Consider the following 17,244-nt stretch of genomic DNA (forward strand, 5'->3'; position numbering starts at 1 on the left):
GCCTTATAAATATAAAAGTATCCTGAATTACCGAACAATATGCGTGAACAATCAGAAGGGTGAAAGATTGGATAAGATCTAGACTGGTTGAAGACAGGTTAAGTGGATTGGCATAAATGCTTAGTGCCATTTGCAACAGTCTGTATGTTGATAATATTATCCAAACATACGCTTGTCAAAAGAATAGGAGACTAGAATTTGTTATGTAGTTTTTAATATTTGATCATTTGTTTTATATATTTTCATATTCAATTATGTTTTATTTGTTATTGAAGAGAAATAAGTTTTTATTTAGTAGTAGTGTAGTAAAAATAAATCCATTATTTTTCCAATAGATAGCTTTACCTGCATCTCGCGTTGTATAAGTCCGATCGGGTTCCACTAAATGGCGTTAGAAAGTTGATATTTCCTACTACAGAAACTTTTGTTACAGTTTTTTGATTAGTTTACTCAGTTTAGTTTGAGCGCGCGTTAAAGATGGGCACTACAGTAAAGAGAAAATACTCTATATTTCAGTTTTGAAATTGAGCAATTTATCACAGGAATTTGGACAATCAATCAATGTTATTTATTTTACCAAATTCAATACAATAATTTTCAAGATATACTGTCAATTAAGTCAATGGACAGAAATGATGAATAATCAACTATGCTTTTGCCAACGTTTCGGAACGTCTTGTTCCTTTTTCAAGGCTGAAAATAAAGCATTTATTCATCATAAATAGAAACATTAAACATTGGATTTCATACTTCATCATATGACTAATAAAATATATATTTTTGATAAATTGCTCAATTTTGAACATGGACGTGAATAGTACAGAATCTATATTTTATTTTTTCTTCGATGAAGGCGAAAATACAAACCAAGCGGCTGTAATAGCCAATCACGCGCAATTTCTGTTTCGTCGATTCTGTTCCGGTAATATCGATGTCAAAGATGCACCACGCACTGGAAGGCCAATTATCAAAAATATCGATAAAATCATGGACATTGTCGAGTCCTGTTTCGATAGCTCAAGAGTTGAAGATTACACAAAAACTGTTTACACTATTGGCTTATGCAAATAGTAGTTGTATAGGTACCACACGAGTTACCGCAAAAAACCTGCTGGACCGAATTTTCATACGCGAATCGCAACAAAATCGCCCCATTTTTGAAACGGTTGGTGGCTGGTGATGAAAAGTGGATGACTTACGTACAACATCAAGCGGAAACGGTCGTGGTAAAAACGTGGAGCGCAGTCGAAAACGGTCAGGAAGGTTTTGCTGTGTGTTTGGTGGAATTGGCAGGGAATCATCTACTATGTGCTGCTCCCCTAAGGCACAAATGTTGACTCGGAAATGAATTGTCAACATTTGGATCAGCAAAGTTCAAAACTTCTGGACTGCCAGCAAGATATCATATTCAAACCAAACCAAGCAGAAATGAAAATCTTCAGCATAAATATTATTCTACCGGAATTGTTTTCAAATGCGTATAAATCTAACACCAAATGGATATATTTCCAAACTAGACCGAACCTGAGCTCTAGAGCCTATAGAATGGAGTGTTTCAATTCACATAGATCTGGGATACTAAAACATCCTAGAATTAGTACGTAAATAATGGTTTTCATAATTTTCATAATTTCATAATTCAATTGAAAAATTGTCTGATAAGCTGTGAGATTAATTTCTTATTTCTAGAATTAGGTTAAATAATACATGAAAAAATTTGTTAGAGAAATTCAACAGGTTGAGAGGAATTTGAATCAAAAATAATAGATTCCACTCAATAAAAAGAATTTAATACCTACATAATTTATGACAAATATTTACATTTTGTTATTCACATTAAAAATTATATCTACAAAACCTTATTTACAATAGAGAATTCTATAAATAGATTGCACTCAAATTAATAATACAAATCTTGTTTATTTTTCCTGATATCTTCGAAACCTTCAGGCTTTTGTAGAATGTCTGGTGCCATTTTGTACTTACAGAAGTTGATACTCCTCTGAAGATATTCATAACTTAAACCAGCGTCATTATCATCAATGATTAAGTCACAACTTTTAGACACTTCGAATCGATTCCACTTATAATTAGAACATTTTCTAGTACCAGAACAACTTTGTATGAGATTTAACACGATAGGATGATTCAACCCAAAAAACTCATTTCCTCTTGGTCTTGTACTCACAACATTGAGAGAAAGGGCATCGTTTATTCTTTGAAGTAAGAGAGAGTGGCAAATATCTGGAGTATCTCCAACTATAGGTGATACGTTGTCATCAGATGCTATTTCAAATCTGTAATTTAAAAACGAGAATTATTATTTGATTTAGATAATTAAAAAGAGAATATACCTTGGTAGATCATTTGCATCAGAAATTTTGCAGGTATAAATACATTTCACTGTTGGATCTTTCAAACTGCCGTAAATTCTAGTAGATACATATCCTACTGGGAATATTACTTCCTCAGTATGAAATTGAGCTTTATCTGGTATCACTTCTCCAAGAGAATGAACAGTTAATCGTCCTAAATCAATAGGGAATATAGGTTTTCCAGTACTATCTAAAGAAATTGGAGGAATTACTCTTTTTTTGCTTTTAGAAGGTCTTCGACTGTGTGATTTTCTGTCAGATCTAGATTTAGATTCCCCCCTACTTTTTGATGGTTCTGTTGAACCTGAATGTTTTCTCTTTACTTTTTTCGACTCGACTACAGGTGATGGTGCATCTGGCACTGAAGATCCTGTTTTTTTGGCCAACGATTGTACTTCATTTGCTGTTGAGGGCTCAAATTCACACAACTTCTTCAGAAGGAACTTCCTTTCTTCCTTTTTAATGAGAATCTTTACCTGCATCTCATCAATTTCATCCACTAAAGCTGCATTCTCCTGTAATCAAAAAGTATATACAAACAATTCACTTAGCCAGTAATTAGGAGGTATTACATGGACATATTCTCGAATGAGAGTTTTTACATAATTCAACTTCTGTTCGTATTTTCCTAACGGTCTCTCTGAATGATTGGAATTATTATTCCGACTAGAATACATTTCAAAATCTGACATTTTAGTATTTCTCAGATCCTGGGTAATCAGTGAAATTTGGTTAAGCAAACGAAAACATAACCTCTAATTTTAGATTGAAGCGGCTCTTTTTCTTTATTGGTATAATAAACTGAAATACTAAAAGTTGATGACTATTTTAATGGATGGCACTGATAAACGATATGATTTTAATTTGATTTTCATTCCAAAGGTTTTTAATTAACAGTTCAATTAAGTTGAAATGAAGTAGTTCTATCTGCCGTAGATAGATGACCCTGCATACTTTCACTTATTGCGCCATCTACTACTAAGGCATCAAAAAATACGTTAATTGAAATAAATACATATAGATATCACTGAGAATATCGATCTTAAGCGCCATCTGCTTACAAAGTATCGAACTTCTCGCCATTTCGAGAAGGTTTCTGTTCGATTGCAGCGTACTCTGCTGATGAGGTAATGTTAGTTCAGAAAACTGAATATAGATGCTACTGCATATGTTCGACATATCTTAATGCTTTATTCAAAAATAATTCTCCACAGTAAGAGTTTCTAACATGTTCACTGCAGTCTTTCTTTCGAACAAACACAGTACATGTTCGACATATTATAACATTATTTTATGTCTAAGAACTAAAGCGACAAATTATACAAATATTTATCAGTAAGGATGAGTAGTGACAGAATTCGGATTCAGAGAAGGCGGTAATGAGGGTAATAAACGGAATAAACCCCCCAAGCCTCATCGAATTATTCATAGTTTTAGAGCCGAATCAACTTTCAACCAAGACTAATTACTTTTAGAATATGCAGAATGTTTCTTGTTTCATATAATTGAAAAAAAAATTTTTTTTAAATAATTTCTACAATGAGTAGATATATAATTGACTGGAAATATATTCACTTCATTTAGGAAAATACCAAACTATATTTTTGTTTTTATTATTTTGTATGTCTATTGAAAATACAATTCATAATTAACTTCTGTCTTAATAATATGAAACTTTCTATACCCATTCACTTTCCTCAACAGTACCATGGAACTGCCACTAGGACTGAGTAAATCTTGACGGCACATCAAACCTTTTTTAGTTCGGGGATAATACCTTCGGAACATGAAAATACCCTTGTTATTCTTTTATGAAGCCGAGATATACAGGGTGAGTCTTTGACTTGTACATATATTTCAACCGAAGATTCCTGAGGTCAATAGAAACCCTTTTTTCATTTACCATTTTTTCCGATTCGGCCCGGTTAAAAAGATACAGGCTGTTGAAAATCGATAAAAAAATGTCATTTTCCGTTATATCTCGGAAATGGTTGTATAGAAAAAAATGAATTTCGGGATATAGTTTTTCATGTATGTGATGAATCTTCTCCGTACACAAAATTTTATCCACATCTCCCCGTTTCTTCATTATGAACACTTCATCCTATAAAAATATCAGAAATTCAAAGAACCGAACTCTTAAAAGTAACTAGGACGTTCATTGAAGGATATTTAGCTAATTTGAAAAATAAAAGTATTCTTCATATTTTCTCGTATATTGAAAGGGAATGGAAAAAGTGAGTTTATGCTTGTTTTGCTAATATAGTAACCCATTTCCAAAGTTCAAATGGTATAAATTTATGCTTGGAAAAACTTCAGTGGGCTGATTTCCAGGTTCGGCATAGCTCATTATGAAAACTTAAAATGGCCATATCTTTTCAACCGAGCCGAACTGGAAAAAATGGTAAATGAAAAAAGTGTTTCTTTTGACCTGAAGAATCTACGGTTAAAATATATGGTACAAGTCAAAGACTCACCCTGTATATCAAGTATTTATTCATTTACTACGTAAATAATCTGGCTCAATGTGGAGTACATAAGATGACTCGCTTTAGGGAAGCATAGATGATAGCATGTTCCAGGCACAATTTTTTCAGAAGATAGATTATGAATATTTAATTATTCTGAGTAATTGCATTAGTTGAATATTTTGTTCAGGTCTATTTAAGTATCAACTCATTCACAAAGACCAAATCTGATAATTTTGTCATTTAATCGTGTTTGTAAATCGAAATTCCTGTTATTTCTTCAATTAATGAAGAAAATATTTTGCTGATCATTATGAACAGGCATTGGTTTAAAATGTTCAAAATTTTTCGGTTGAAAAACTTCTGAGATGATAGGATAAAGTTGGAAATTATAAAGGAGCAAGGAATAATAATAGACATACTCGTTAGAAAATAATTATTGATGGTGAATTTTAAATACACAATTCAAATGATAATTATTCAATTTATCACTAAATTATCTTCCACAAACCTTGGAATGCCTAAAGAAGAGAAAAATTAAATTGTATTCAAGACTGTCTCCCAGTTGCAAGAACTTTCATTAAAATTTATGCTTCAGAAGGACGAGACTATTGGCTACCTGTACTGTTTAATAGAAGATTAAACTTCAATGAATGTTCCTGACACTGTGTGTTAGTTCTGTCACCTGAAATATAATTATAAAGATTTTGATGATTTTCTATCAGATTATCAGAGCTATCAACAGTATTTGAAGTTATCAGCATTTCACCTGATATGTCTCAGAAATAAGTGTTTCCTTAAATATTTTAGAATTTAGATTTCCAAAGAGAAAACTGGATCCAGTCACAAGCACTGAAATGCCCAACCTGAAAAAAGAATTGAAATTTCAACCGAAATCCTTTTTTGAAATATTTATTTGCTAGATATTTCATTTAGTCAGATTCTTTAAGCCATCAAGAGGACAAAGTCCTTCTGTTAGAAACCGCAAAAGAAAAAGTTATTCATCATAAAATTCAAAACGAAATCTCTGTATTTTGAATATAATGTATGCTCACCTTGTAATCATCAGTTATGTCTAGGCAGCATCCCTCAAAACTTGAAAATCTGGAACAATGAATGGCATAGTTAGAATAAGTTGCAATTAATATTACAAACGATAATCTCATGTGAACAACAAATTTCAGATATTGAAATAATCATAAATGTAGCTCATAAACTCTAGTCTGGCATGACATTTGGAATCATCATAATAAGATAACAAGAATAACTTGGAAAAAAAATAGCGATTACTTACATATTTCAGAACTTAGATTTCCAAAGTGAAAACTGGATCGAGTCACAAGCACTGAAATGCCCAACCTGAAAAAAGAATTGAAATTTCAACCAAAATCCTTTTTTAAATATTTATTTGCTAGATATTTCATTTAGTCAGATTCTTTAAGCCATCAAGAGGACAAAATCCTTCTGTTAGAAACCGCAAAAGAAAAAGTTATTCATCATAACATTAAAAAAGAAAACTCTGTATTTTTTTTCAACTTGAAAAAGTGATTACTTACATATTTCAGAACTTAGATTTCCAAAGTGAAAACTGGATCGAGTCACAAGCACTGAAATTCCCAACCTGAAAAAAAAATTGAAATTTCAACCAAAATCCTTTTTTGAATATTTAATTGCTAGATATTTCATTTAGTCAGATTCTTTAAGCCATCAAGAGGACAAAATCCTTCTGTTAGAAACCGCAAAAGAAAAAGTTATTCATCATAACATTAAAAAAAAAATCTCTGTATTTTGAATATAATGTATGCTCACCTTGTAATCATCAGTTATGCCTAGGCGGTAACCCTCAAAACTTGAAAATCTGGAACAATGAATGGCATAGTTAGAATAAGTTGCAATTAATATTACAAACGATAATCTCATGTGAACAACAAATTTCAGATATTGAAATAATCATAAATGTAGCTCATAAACTCTAGTCTGGCATGACATTTGGAATCATCATAATAAGATAACAAGAATAACTTGGAAAAAAAATAGCGATTACTTACATATTTCAGAACTTAGATTTCCAAAGTGAAAACTGGATCGAGTCACAAGCACTGAAATGCCCAACCTGAAAAAAGAATTGAAATTTCAACCAAAATCCTTTTTTAAATATTTATTTGCTAGATATTTCATTTAGTCAGATTCTTTAAGCCATCAAGAGGACAAAATCCTTCTGTTAGAAACCGCAAAAGAAAAAGTTATTCATCATAACATTAAAAAAGAAAACTCTGTATTTTTCTTCAACTTGAAAAAGTGATTACTTACATATTTCAGAACTTAGATTTCCAAAGTGAAAACTGGATCGAGTCACAAGCACTGAAATGCCCAACCTGAAAAAAAAATTGAAATTTCAACCAAAATCCTTTTTTGAAATATTTATTTGCTAGATATTTCTTTAAGTCAGATTCTTTAAGCCATCAAGAGGACAAAGTCCTTCTGTTAGAAACCGCAAAAGAAAAAGTTATTCATCATAACATTAAAAAAAAATCTGTATTTTGAATATAATGTATGCTCACCTTGTAATCATCAGTTATGCCTAGGCGGTAACCCTCAAAACTTGAAAATCTGGAACAATGAATGGCATAGTTAGAATAAGTTGCAATTAATATTACAAACGATAACCTCATGTGAACAACAAATTTCAGATATTGAAATAATCATAAATGTAGCTCATAAACTCTAGTCTGGCATGACATTTGGAATCATCATAATAAGATAACAAGAATAACTTGGAAAAAAAATAGCGATTACTTACATATTTCAGAACTTAGATTTCCAAAGTGAAAACTGGATTGAGTCACAAGCACTGAAATGCCCAACCTGAAAAAAGAATTGAAATTTCAACCAAAATCCTTTTTTAAATATTTATTTGCTAGATATTTCATTTAATCAGATTCTTTAAGCCATCAAGAGGACGAAGTCCTTCTGTTAGAAACCGCAAAAGAAAAAGTTATTCATCATAACATTAAAAAAGAAAACTCTGTATTTTTTTCAAACTTAAAAAAAAATAAGAGATTACTTACATATTTCAGAACTTAGATTTCCAAAGTGAAAACTGGATCGAGTCACAAGCACTGAAATGCCCAACCTGAAAAAAAAATTGAAATTTCAACCAAAATCCTTTTTTGAAATATTTATTCGCTAGATATTTCTTTAAGTCAGATTCTTTAAGCCATCAAGAGGACAAAGTCCTTCTGTTAGAAACCGCAAAAGAAAAAGTTATTCATCATAACATTAAAAAAATCTCTGTATTTTGAATATAATGTATGCTCACCTTGTAATCATCAGTTATGTCTAGGCGGTAACCCTCAAAACTTGAAAATCTGGAACAATGAATGGCATAGTTAAAGTTGCAATTAATATTACAAACGATAATCTCATGTGAACAACAAATTTCAGATATTGAAATAATCATAAATGTAGCTCATAAACTCTAGTCTGGCATGACATTTGGAATCATCATAATAAGATAACAAGAATAACTTTGAAAAAAAATAGCGATTACTTACATATTTCAGAACTTAGATTTCCAAAGTGAAAACTGGATCGAGTCACAAGCACTGAAATTCCCAACCTGAAAAAAAAATTGAAATTTCAACCAAAATCCTTTTTTGAATATTTATTTGCTAGATATTTCATTTAGTCATATTCTTTAAGCCATCAAGAGGACAAAATCCTTCTGTTAGAAACCGCAAAAGAAAAAGTTATTCATCATAACATTAAAAAAGAAAACTCTGTATTTTTTTCAAACTTAAAAAAAAATAAGAGATTACTTACATATTTCAGAACTTAGATTTCCAAAGTGAAAACTGGATCGAGTCACAAGCACTGAAATGCCCAACCTGAAAAAAAAATTGAAATTTCAACCAAAATCCTTTTTTGAAATATTTATTCGCTAGATATTTCTTCAAGTCAGATTCTTTAAGCCATCAAGAGGACAAAGTCCTTCTGTTAGAAACCGCAAAAGAAAAAGTTATTCATCATAACATTAAAAAAAAATCTGTATTTTGAATATAATGTATGCTCACCTTGTAATCATCAGTTATGTCTAGGCGGTAACCCTCAAAACTTGAAAATCTGGAACAATGAATGGCATAGTTAGAATAAGTTGCAATTAATATTACAAACGATAATCTCATGTGAACAACAAATTTCAGATATTGAAATAATCATAAATGTAGCTCATAAACTCTAGTCTGGCATGACATTTGGAATCATCATAATAAGATAACAAGAATAACTTGGAAAAAAAATAGCGATTACTTACATATTTCAGAACTTAGATTTCCAAAGTGAAAACTGGATTGAGTCACAAGCACTGAAATGCCCAACCTGAAAAAAGAATTGAAATTTCAACCAAAATCCTTTTTTAAATATTTATTTGCTAGATATTTCATTTAGTCAGATTCTTTAAGCCATCAAGAGGACAAAATCCTTCTGTTAGAAACCGCAAAAGAAAAAGTTATTCATCATAACATTAAAAAAGAAAACTCTGTATTTTTTTCAAACTTAAAAAAAAATAAGAGATTACTTACATATTTCAGAACTTAGATTTCCAAAGTGAAAACTGGATCGAGTCACAAGCACTGAAATTCCCAACCTGAAAAAAAAATTGAAATTTCAACCAAAATCCTTTTTTGAATATTTAATTGCTAGATATTTCATTTAGTCAGATTCTTTAAGCCATCAAGAGGACAAAATCCTTCTGTTAGAAACCGCAAAAGAAAAAGTTATTCATCATAACATTAAAAAAAAAATCTCTGTATTTTGAATATAATGTATGCTCACCTTGTAATCATCAGTTATGCCTAGGCGGTAACCCTCAAAACTTGAAAATCTGGAACAATGAATGGCATAGTTAGAATAAGTTGCAATTAATATTACAAACGATAATCTCATGTGAACAACAAATTTCAGATATTGAAATAATCATAAATGTAGCTCATAAACTCTAGTCTGGCATGACATTTGGAATCATCATAATAAGATAACAAGAATAACTTGGAAAAAAAATAGCGATTACTTACATATTTCAGAACTTAGATTTCCAAAGTGAAAACTGGATTGAGTCACAAGCACTGAAATGCCCAACCTGAAAAAAGAATTGAAATTTCAACCAAAATCCTTTTTTAAATATTTATTTGCTAGATATTTCATTTAGTCAGATTCTTTAAGCCATCAAGAGGACAAAATCCTTCTGTTAGAAACCGCAAAAGAAAAAGTTATTCATCATAACATTAAAAAAGAAAACTCTGTATTTTTTTCAAACTTAAAAAAAAATAAGAGATTACTTACATATTTCAGAACTTAGATTTCCAAAGTGAAAACTGGATCGAGTCACAAGCACTGAAATTCCCAACCTGAAAAAAAAATTGAAATTTCAACCAAAATCCTTTTTTGAATATTTAATTGCTAGATATTTCATTTAGTCAGATTCTTTAAGCCATCAAGAGGACAAAATCCTTCTGTTAGAAACCGCAAAAGAAAAAGTTATTCATCATAACATTAAAAAAAAAATCTCTGTATTTTGAATATAATGTATGCTCACCTTGTAATCATCAGTTATGCCTAGGCGGTAACCCTCAAAACTTGAAAATCTGGAACAATGAATGGCATAGTTAGAATAAGTTGCAATTAATATTACAAACGATAATCTCATGTGAACAACAAATTTCAGATATTGAAATAATCATAAATGTAGCTCATAAACTCTAGTCTGGCATGACATTTGGAATCATCATAATAAGATAACAAGAATAACTTGGGAAAAAATACGATTACTTACATATTTCAGAACTTAGATTTCCAAAGTGAAAACTGGATCGAGTCACAAGCACTGAAATGCCCAACCTGAAAAAAAATTGAAATTTCAACCAAAATCCTTTTTTAAATATTTATTTGCTAGATATTTCATTTAGTCAGATTCTTTAAGCCATCAAGAGGACAAAGTCCTTCTGTTAGAAACCGCAAAAGAAAAAGTTATTCATCATCAAATTCAAAAAGAAAACTCTGTATATTGAATATAATGCATGTTAATCATAATTGTAGCTCATAAACTCTAGTTTGGCATACTATTTGGAATTACAATAAGAATATTAATACTGAAAAAACAAATAAATACTTACAAATCACCTAAATTAGAGTAGATTAAATTGTCAGGCAGTAGAATGTCGAACCTAAAGAAAATTGTAACCAAAATAATTTTTTGGAATTTATAATGACTTACATTGAATAAAACAAAATCCCTCCAAGAAAAGAAACCATGAAATAAATCCTAATTATAAGATTTTTTAAAGCATTATTGTCGAAAAAAAAACGCAGCCTAAGTTTAAAATAGCCTTCACTTCCAAGCAACAAATCCTTCTTTTGAAGGTTCAAACAAATTATGATCCAAACCTTAACAAGGGAAATGGAAAAAAAAAACAATCATTACTATTGACGTGATTTTATTTTAAACAAAATCACATTCATTCAGCAACATTTTTGGCGGTCGCGAGGAAATCCGAATACTCCTGGTAAGGAGTCTTGATAAGAGGCATATCGGCCCACAAGTCAGGAGTCAAGTAGGAGTAGGTCTTGCCGATAGCAGCAAAAGTTGCTTTGGCGAAGTTACCCAGTGTTCCAGTTGAACCCCTAGCAGAGGTATAACAATCTTCAATACCAGCCATCATCAATAACTTCTTGGGAACTGGAGCTGACACAATGCCAGTTCCTCTAGGTGCTGGAATGAGTCTCACAGTAACACTACCGCATTTACCGGTTACCTGAAAAATAGATTATAATTAAAAACAGAAACCAAATAAAATATGATAGAATAGGGTAAAAATGAACTGGTTCTCGACCAGTTAACTGAAACATCGATTTCGAGCACGATTTTTTCACACATAAACTTATCAAATTTCAATGGTGTTGGTGTGCATCGATTCTTTGGCCAGTTTTAAATGATTTGTCATATGATTTTAAACGTTCTTTCCGCATTTAACCTTTGAAATGTGGAAATATATAGAAAATTTCAATAACCTTCGGTTCTCGACCACGCCGCAGAGATCTCGACCATTTTTGTGTTAGTTTTCGACCATTAATAATAGTGGCCCCTCCAATTTTATAAAAAACTTTAGAGCGAGATGAGCGATTAGTACTTACTTTCGTATCGTACCATCGACATCACCACCTATCACTCGGATGGGTTTCAGATGAGCTAATCAAGTAAGAAACACTCGAAACTTGAAAAAAATTATTTTGCAAAGGTTTCCACTTTCTATAAATATTTCAAAATAGCAACTCATACAACATTATTTGGTTATTTTGCTCTCAATATCTATTTAGAAACTAATGAGTAAATAAAATATAAAACACCGACCACCAGTGGTCGAGAATTAAGTACAATCAAATTGGTTCTCGACCCCGAATAAACAAAGGGTAGAAATAAGTATTTCAACGTTAATTCGGTGGTCGCAAACTAATATTCGGAAAGTAGATATATAAATCAATCAGGGTATCGAAAAAAAACGAAAATGATCCAACAGAAATATATCGGTTGACATAAACAATTATTGAAGTAACATATTGGTTCTCGACCACTTTGGTCGAGAAATAAAAGATACAAATTTTCCAATACCAGTTCGTGACCGCCGAATATTTAACAAAAAAATATACATTCATCTGCTTCTTGATTGAAATACACTCAGAAATATATCTTATAGTTGAAATGGAACAAAATATACACACATAATTCATTCAAAATAAGAAATAATTACTATTTTCTGGTCATATATCACAAAGCACTTTTCTAAGAGAGGATGAGAAAAACCCTTTTCTATGATAGACGATGATAAACTAATTTTTAGAGCGAAAACTTTGACCTATACCCCTACTATGCAAACTATCTTGGAAGGGTAGAATGGTCGAGAACACGTACCGCGAAAATATTTCGCACTACATGATATATTTTTATTATTATTTTATCTCAAATCACGGAATGGTCGAGAACCAGTGCCGGTCGGCTAACCAGTGCATTTACCCTATAGTTTGGATATTATTATACATCAAGTTGATGGTATCTCTTACCTTGCATGGTACCGTGTGGGGTTTACCAATCTTATTACCCCAATAACCCCTTCTTACTGGAACAACAGAAAGCTTGGCAAGAATAATAGCACCACGGATGGCAGTTGCTACTTCCTTGCTGCACTTTACACCTAAACCAATGTGACCATTGCTGTCACCAATAGCTACAAAAGCCTTGAATCTAGTACGTTGACCAGCACGGGTTTGTTTCTGTACTGGCATAATCTTAAGAACCTGAAGATGGAATTGAAGATAAGAATATATAAATCCAAATTATTCAAATTTCAAAGTCCTTACCTCATCCTTGAGAGTTGAACCGATAAAGTAATCTATGATATCAAACTCTTTGATTGGCAGAGAGAACAGATAGATCTGTTCCAAGTTTTGGATTTTTCCTTCTTTTACTAGACGTCCCAATTTAGTGACGGGAATCCATTCTTTTTGATCATCCTTACCACGGCCACGGCCTCTACCACGACCACGACCGCGTCCCCTGGAGCCACCACGGCCTCGAGAACCGCCGAATCCACCTCGAAACCCACCTCGTCCACCGGCTGGAGCAGAATCCGCCATTCTGTAATATAAATTTGAATGAAAACTGTTGGCCGGCACTAGGAAGCCATGATGGTCACATTTCTATGCAACCACGTGGTGAAAAATTCACAAAACTTCCCAACTATCGAACAAATTACGATTAACTTATTAAATATGCTTGAAGAATACACTTAAATCATTATGTACAAGTTGAATAAAAAAAGATAAACATTATTATTTGAAAACACATACTAAAAATATACTTACGTAAACTTTACCGCTGAATGATAAAGCGACACTAAAGTTTATGGACCATTTTCAGTTAAACTTCACTATGTTCCAGCGTCAGGACCACCAAATTTTTCTTCTTCTTTGGACCAAATAATCTTGAGACAAATTATCTTAATAATAATTATATTTTTCAATGAATTTATACGTATGTATGATTAAATTAATTATTTTTTCAATTATTTTTCGATTTGAATCAGATACATCTAGTAGATCATAGGATTTCGGTCCAATGTAACTCTCAGTAATGCAAACATTCCAGCATATGAATTTTATCATTTTTAAGTTTTTAAGAACAAATCTTTCAATAAAATAATAAGCATTCAAAAGAATATACTGTTTATTATTGAAAAAGTAATTCAATTTTCAAAAATGTTTATATGTTGGAAACTCTACATTCCAAATCACGTGACCCAATATGGCGTTTGCCTACTGACGCCATGTTTGTCTGTTGTCTGTTGGCGCCAATATTCAAATCATCAGGGTCATTTTCCTTTTTTATCATAGATATTGGTATGGTATCTTTGAAAATATTGAATTTATTTTTTAACATGCCAATTGTTCTTTCCACATGTATTCTTACATGAGCTATATGTCTTGTAGTCTCAATATCCAGAGGATGTAACTGCTTTTTACCCTTCGTGAAGGCAGGGATAACCAATTTACTTTGTAAAACTCCTAAAGTTTCTTTTATTAAGAAACCCCTATCAGCTAAAACAATATCCCCAGGGATATGATTTAAAAAACCACTGTTCTCAACAATTTGTTTGTCTGAGGTACGCCCACCCCATGCCTTACTAATATAGCTTACTGTACCTTGTGGTGTAATTCCTATTAAAAATTTTACAGTGTTGTGGTGTTTATAATGTGACCAGCATTGCATCTGTGTTTTTAAAGACTCGGGTTTTTCAATAAAAACTTCAAAACAATCTAAAATGATGGTTGTTTTATCTTGAAATGCTTCTTGGAAACAAGATGGTATATTTTTGGAGGCCACTGAACGCTCAGGCCATATTATTAACTGCTGTAATGTTTTATGGAGAATATCTATGACCTTTTCAAAATATGTTGAAGCAGTTGATCGGGAAATTTTAAAATGAAAGGCTAAGTCTCGAAAATGTAAATTTAATCTTAACTTAATTAGAGTTAATATTAACAGATTGAAAGAACTGAGAGCAGTAATACTTGTTGTGGGAATATCATCTTCTATAATCTTATATAATATACCTTCTACAAAAGTATACGAAAAACCTGTATAGTAAATCCATTTGATATCATTACTAGGATCGTCTCTGAGACCAAATGGCGATGTGTCAATTTTTTTTTCAAGTCTTTCTATCGTTTTTGAGGCGAAACTCAATTGGTCGAATTTTAAAGTTAATTCTTCCATAGTAATGTCCGTCTGAGATGCAACCCCAGTATCGAAGTTACTACCATGGTCTGGGGCCTCTGAATTAAGTTCGACATCAATATCTGCGTGTTCAATCTGCAAAAAAAAAAGTGTTTATTTCCTTTGCAAAGAATGATATAAACGTGTTGATTGTATTACTTACGCTCAATTTCCTCTGTTTATCAAATCTTCCTTTCCTCTCAACATCAGCATGTTTCCTATGAGATTTGTGCCCCATTTTCTGTGATGGAACCCAATCCGGATGATTTTCATCTTCCAAAGCAGCAGGTTTTCCTAGAGGCAATTCAGACTGGTGTAAAATACTTTTAATGTAAATATCATTATAACACTTGGCCACTTAGGTTGATTTCAACTATATCACTTACAAGTTAAAAATGTTTACTGCAGACTCTCTGATTCTTTAGTTTCGATTCAGTAAGATCGTCCCTCTTAATTGCTGCTATCCATAGTGCCCTACGCCTTTCAGACAATTCGTTTTTATCCGTAAGAAACCTGTGGCTTAAAACCGCAGGCACTGAAAAGAATTTTACATCATCCCTGTTGAAACGACTTCTACAATCAACTACAAGGCATGTCAAAGGCATTTTTTCGTGAGAATACCACTAATAAGCTCTAAACAATATAAAAATCATTTGATGCAGTCACGAAAACAAAAATCTCACAACTTTAAGATCAACTTATAACAGAACAATATGAAAACTCAATGACAACAAAACAATGTTTATAAACATTGGCCTACAGCCGCCATATTTGACAGGTCATTGGAATGCCTTGTTGAATACTCTCACTAACCTCAAAGTTTGATCAAATTATTTGAAATGACAAAAAATTGACATGTTCCCTAGATAAATAAATAACAGTTGCGACTTTATTTACTGGATCATTTTAAATTATTGAATTAAACTCTATTTTAGTAATGAATGAAGATGATTTCGATGAAAACGACTCAAATTCAAAATACTCTCATGAACAGAAAGTTGTAGCAGCTGTATGGGTACATGAAAAGGAGTATAATAACCAGACATGGAAAGATATTCACAATAATTTTATGATTAGATTCAATATGAAGCCTCCAAATAGGTCAACTTTGTTGAACTGGGAAAAAAAATTGTTTCAATTAGGTCACGTAGATGATAAAGAGAAATCAGGCAGGCCTTTGTCCCGGCTCATGCATGTTCCTTATGTCAAGGCTTCATTGGAAGAATCACCAAGGTTATCACTCAGAGAACGATCCAAAATTCTTGGGTTACCACGAACCACACTCTTGAAAATAATTCGAGAAGATTTGAAAATGGAATTTGAACCTGAACAAGATGAAGACGAACAACCTTCATTCCACAAGAAGCATGCTCCCTACACTGCGGGACAGTGGAAAAAGAGAGAAGAGACTGTAGTTAAACTGGACGAGAAATCACACAAATTCATGGATTCATCTGAATATAATCCAATCTCATGAAGGAATGTGCATTGTTTATTTGTGATAGATGGGTTTTATACCTTGATTAAATTTTAGGACTGGCAAAAGCATTTTCATATAGATGGAATATTTTTTTATCAGACAATTTTTGTCATGAATAATAAATTTGATTGGATATCAAGGAAACTCTAGGAATATTGATTTTCAAATCCACAAACTTAGAGGCAAATAGATTTATTACTAAGAGTTAGAAGTCCTGCAATTACAGCAACTGAATTGGTTATGGAATTCCGGAAGCACATAATATAACCGTTGGCCAAGATACTGTGAGAAATCGTGTCCGCAAAGTCAATATTCATAGTCGATGACCAATTAGATGTTCACCTCTTAAAGGCAATCGCGCTGCTTGAGTAGACTTGTGCGAAAATTAACAAAAATTGGATGCAGATGATTGGGCAACACTTTCGTTCGCTGATTAATCCAGATTCTGGTCGGACAAGTGTGTGGGGGTGATCCAGGAATGTGGAACATTTAAAAAGTTCACCCATACAGAGGTGGGACAAAAATGGTTTAGGGTGGGACCAACCTCTTTATATAGAGCTGTGCTAAACCAATATGAGGGTCATATTGGTCATTTAT

General features: G+C 32.1%; 4 protein-coding genes and 1 long non-coding RNA gene across 9 annotated transcripts; 1 reads left to right on the forward strand and 4 right to left on the reverse strand.

The window, feature by feature from the left end:
- Nucleotides 1-1,772: 1,772 nt before the first annotated feature.
- LOC123684803 (transforming growth factor beta regulator 1) lies at nucleotides 1,773-3,303 on the reverse strand. Its single transcript, XM_045624253.1, has 3 exons — nucleotides 2,948-3,303; nucleotides 2,355-2,890; nucleotides 1,773-2,297 (listed from the first exon to the last, which is right to left on the reverse strand). The coding sequence occupies exons 1-3, from the start codon at nucleotides 3,065-3,067 to the stop codon at nucleotides 1,901-1,903; spliced, it is 1,053 nt and encodes a 350-aa protein (XP_045480209.1). The 5' UTR covers nucleotides 3,068-3,303; the 3' UTR covers nucleotides 1,773-1,900.
- Nucleotides 3,304-5,265: 1,962 nt separating this feature from the next.
- LOC123684806 lies at nucleotides 5,266-10,156 on the reverse strand. 4 transcript variants are annotated; one of them, XR_006748188.1, is made up of 17 exons: nucleotides 9,916-9,930; nucleotides 9,677-9,725; nucleotides 9,424-9,488; nucleotides 9,156-9,220; nucleotides 8,917-8,965; nucleotides 8,666-8,730; nucleotides 8,398-8,462; nucleotides 8,163-8,211; nucleotides 7,912-7,976; nucleotides 7,644-7,708; nucleotides 7,405-7,453; nucleotides 7,154-7,218; nucleotides 6,892-6,956; nucleotides 6,653-6,701; nucleotides 6,400-6,464; nucleotides 6,138-6,202; nucleotides 5,266-5,709 (listed from the first exon to the last, which is right to left on the reverse strand). It is a non-coding gene; the product is annotated as an uncharacterized LOC123684806 (long non-coding RNA). The 4 variants fall into 4 exon arrangements; XR_006748186.1 differs by lacking the exon at nucleotides 9,677-9,725 and having other exon boundaries at nucleotides 9,916-10,156; XR_006748187.1 differs by lacking the exon at nucleotides 9,916-9,930 and having other exon boundaries at nucleotides 9,677-9,904.
- A 1,161-nt stretch (nucleotides 10,157-11,317) lies between these two features.
- Nucleotides 11,318-13,903, reverse strand: LOC123684804 (40S ribosomal protein S2). Its single transcript, XM_045624254.1, has 4 exons — nucleotides 13,757-13,903; nucleotides 13,253-13,529; nucleotides 12,956-13,189; nucleotides 11,318-11,652 (listed from the first exon to the last, which is right to left on the reverse strand). The coding sequence occupies exons 2-4, from the start codon at nucleotides 13,526-13,528 to the stop codon at nucleotides 11,356-11,358; spliced, it is 807 nt and encodes a 268-aa protein (XP_045480210.1). The 5' UTR covers nucleotide 13,529; nucleotides 13,757-13,903; the 3' UTR covers nucleotides 11,318-11,355.
- A 142-nt stretch (nucleotides 13,904-14,045) lies between these two features.
- Nucleotides 14,046-16,700, forward strand: LOC123684805. 2 transcript variants are annotated; one of them, XM_045624256.1, is made up of 2 exons: nucleotides 14,046-14,131; nucleotides 16,103-16,700. In XM_045624256.1, the coding sequence occupies exon 2, from the start codon at nucleotides 16,105-16,107 to the stop codon at nucleotides 16,642-16,644; it is 540 nt and encodes a 179-aa protein (XP_045480212.1). In that variant the 5' UTR covers nucleotides 14,046-14,131; nucleotides 16,103-16,104; the 3' UTR covers nucleotides 16,645-16,700. The 2 variants fall into 2 exon arrangements, with proteins under 2 accessions (XP_045480212.1, XP_045480213.1); XM_045624257.1 differs by lacking the exon at nucleotides 14,046-14,131 and adding an exon at nucleotides 15,951-16,047.
- LOC123685329 lies at nucleotides 14,154-15,694 on the reverse strand. Its single transcript, XM_045624988.1, has 3 exons — nucleotides 15,554-15,694; nucleotides 15,331-15,461; nucleotides 14,154-15,263 (listed from the first exon to the last, which is right to left on the reverse strand). Exons 2-3 carry the CDS (start codon nucleotides 15,403-15,405, stop codon nucleotides 14,154-14,156), a joined length of 1,185 nt encoding a protein of 394 aa, XP_045480944.1. The 5' UTR covers nucleotides 15,406-15,461; nucleotides 15,554-15,694.
- Nucleotides 16,701-17,244: the final 544 nt, after the last annotated feature.

The sequence above is a fragment of the Harmonia axyridis genome, chromosome 7 (genome assembly GCF_914767665.1).
Source record: "Harmonia axyridis chromosome 7, icHarAxyr1.1, whole genome shotgun sequence".
Classification (NCBI taxonomy): Eukaryota; Metazoa; Arthropoda; class Insecta; order Coleoptera; family Coccinellidae; genus Harmonia; species Harmonia axyridis.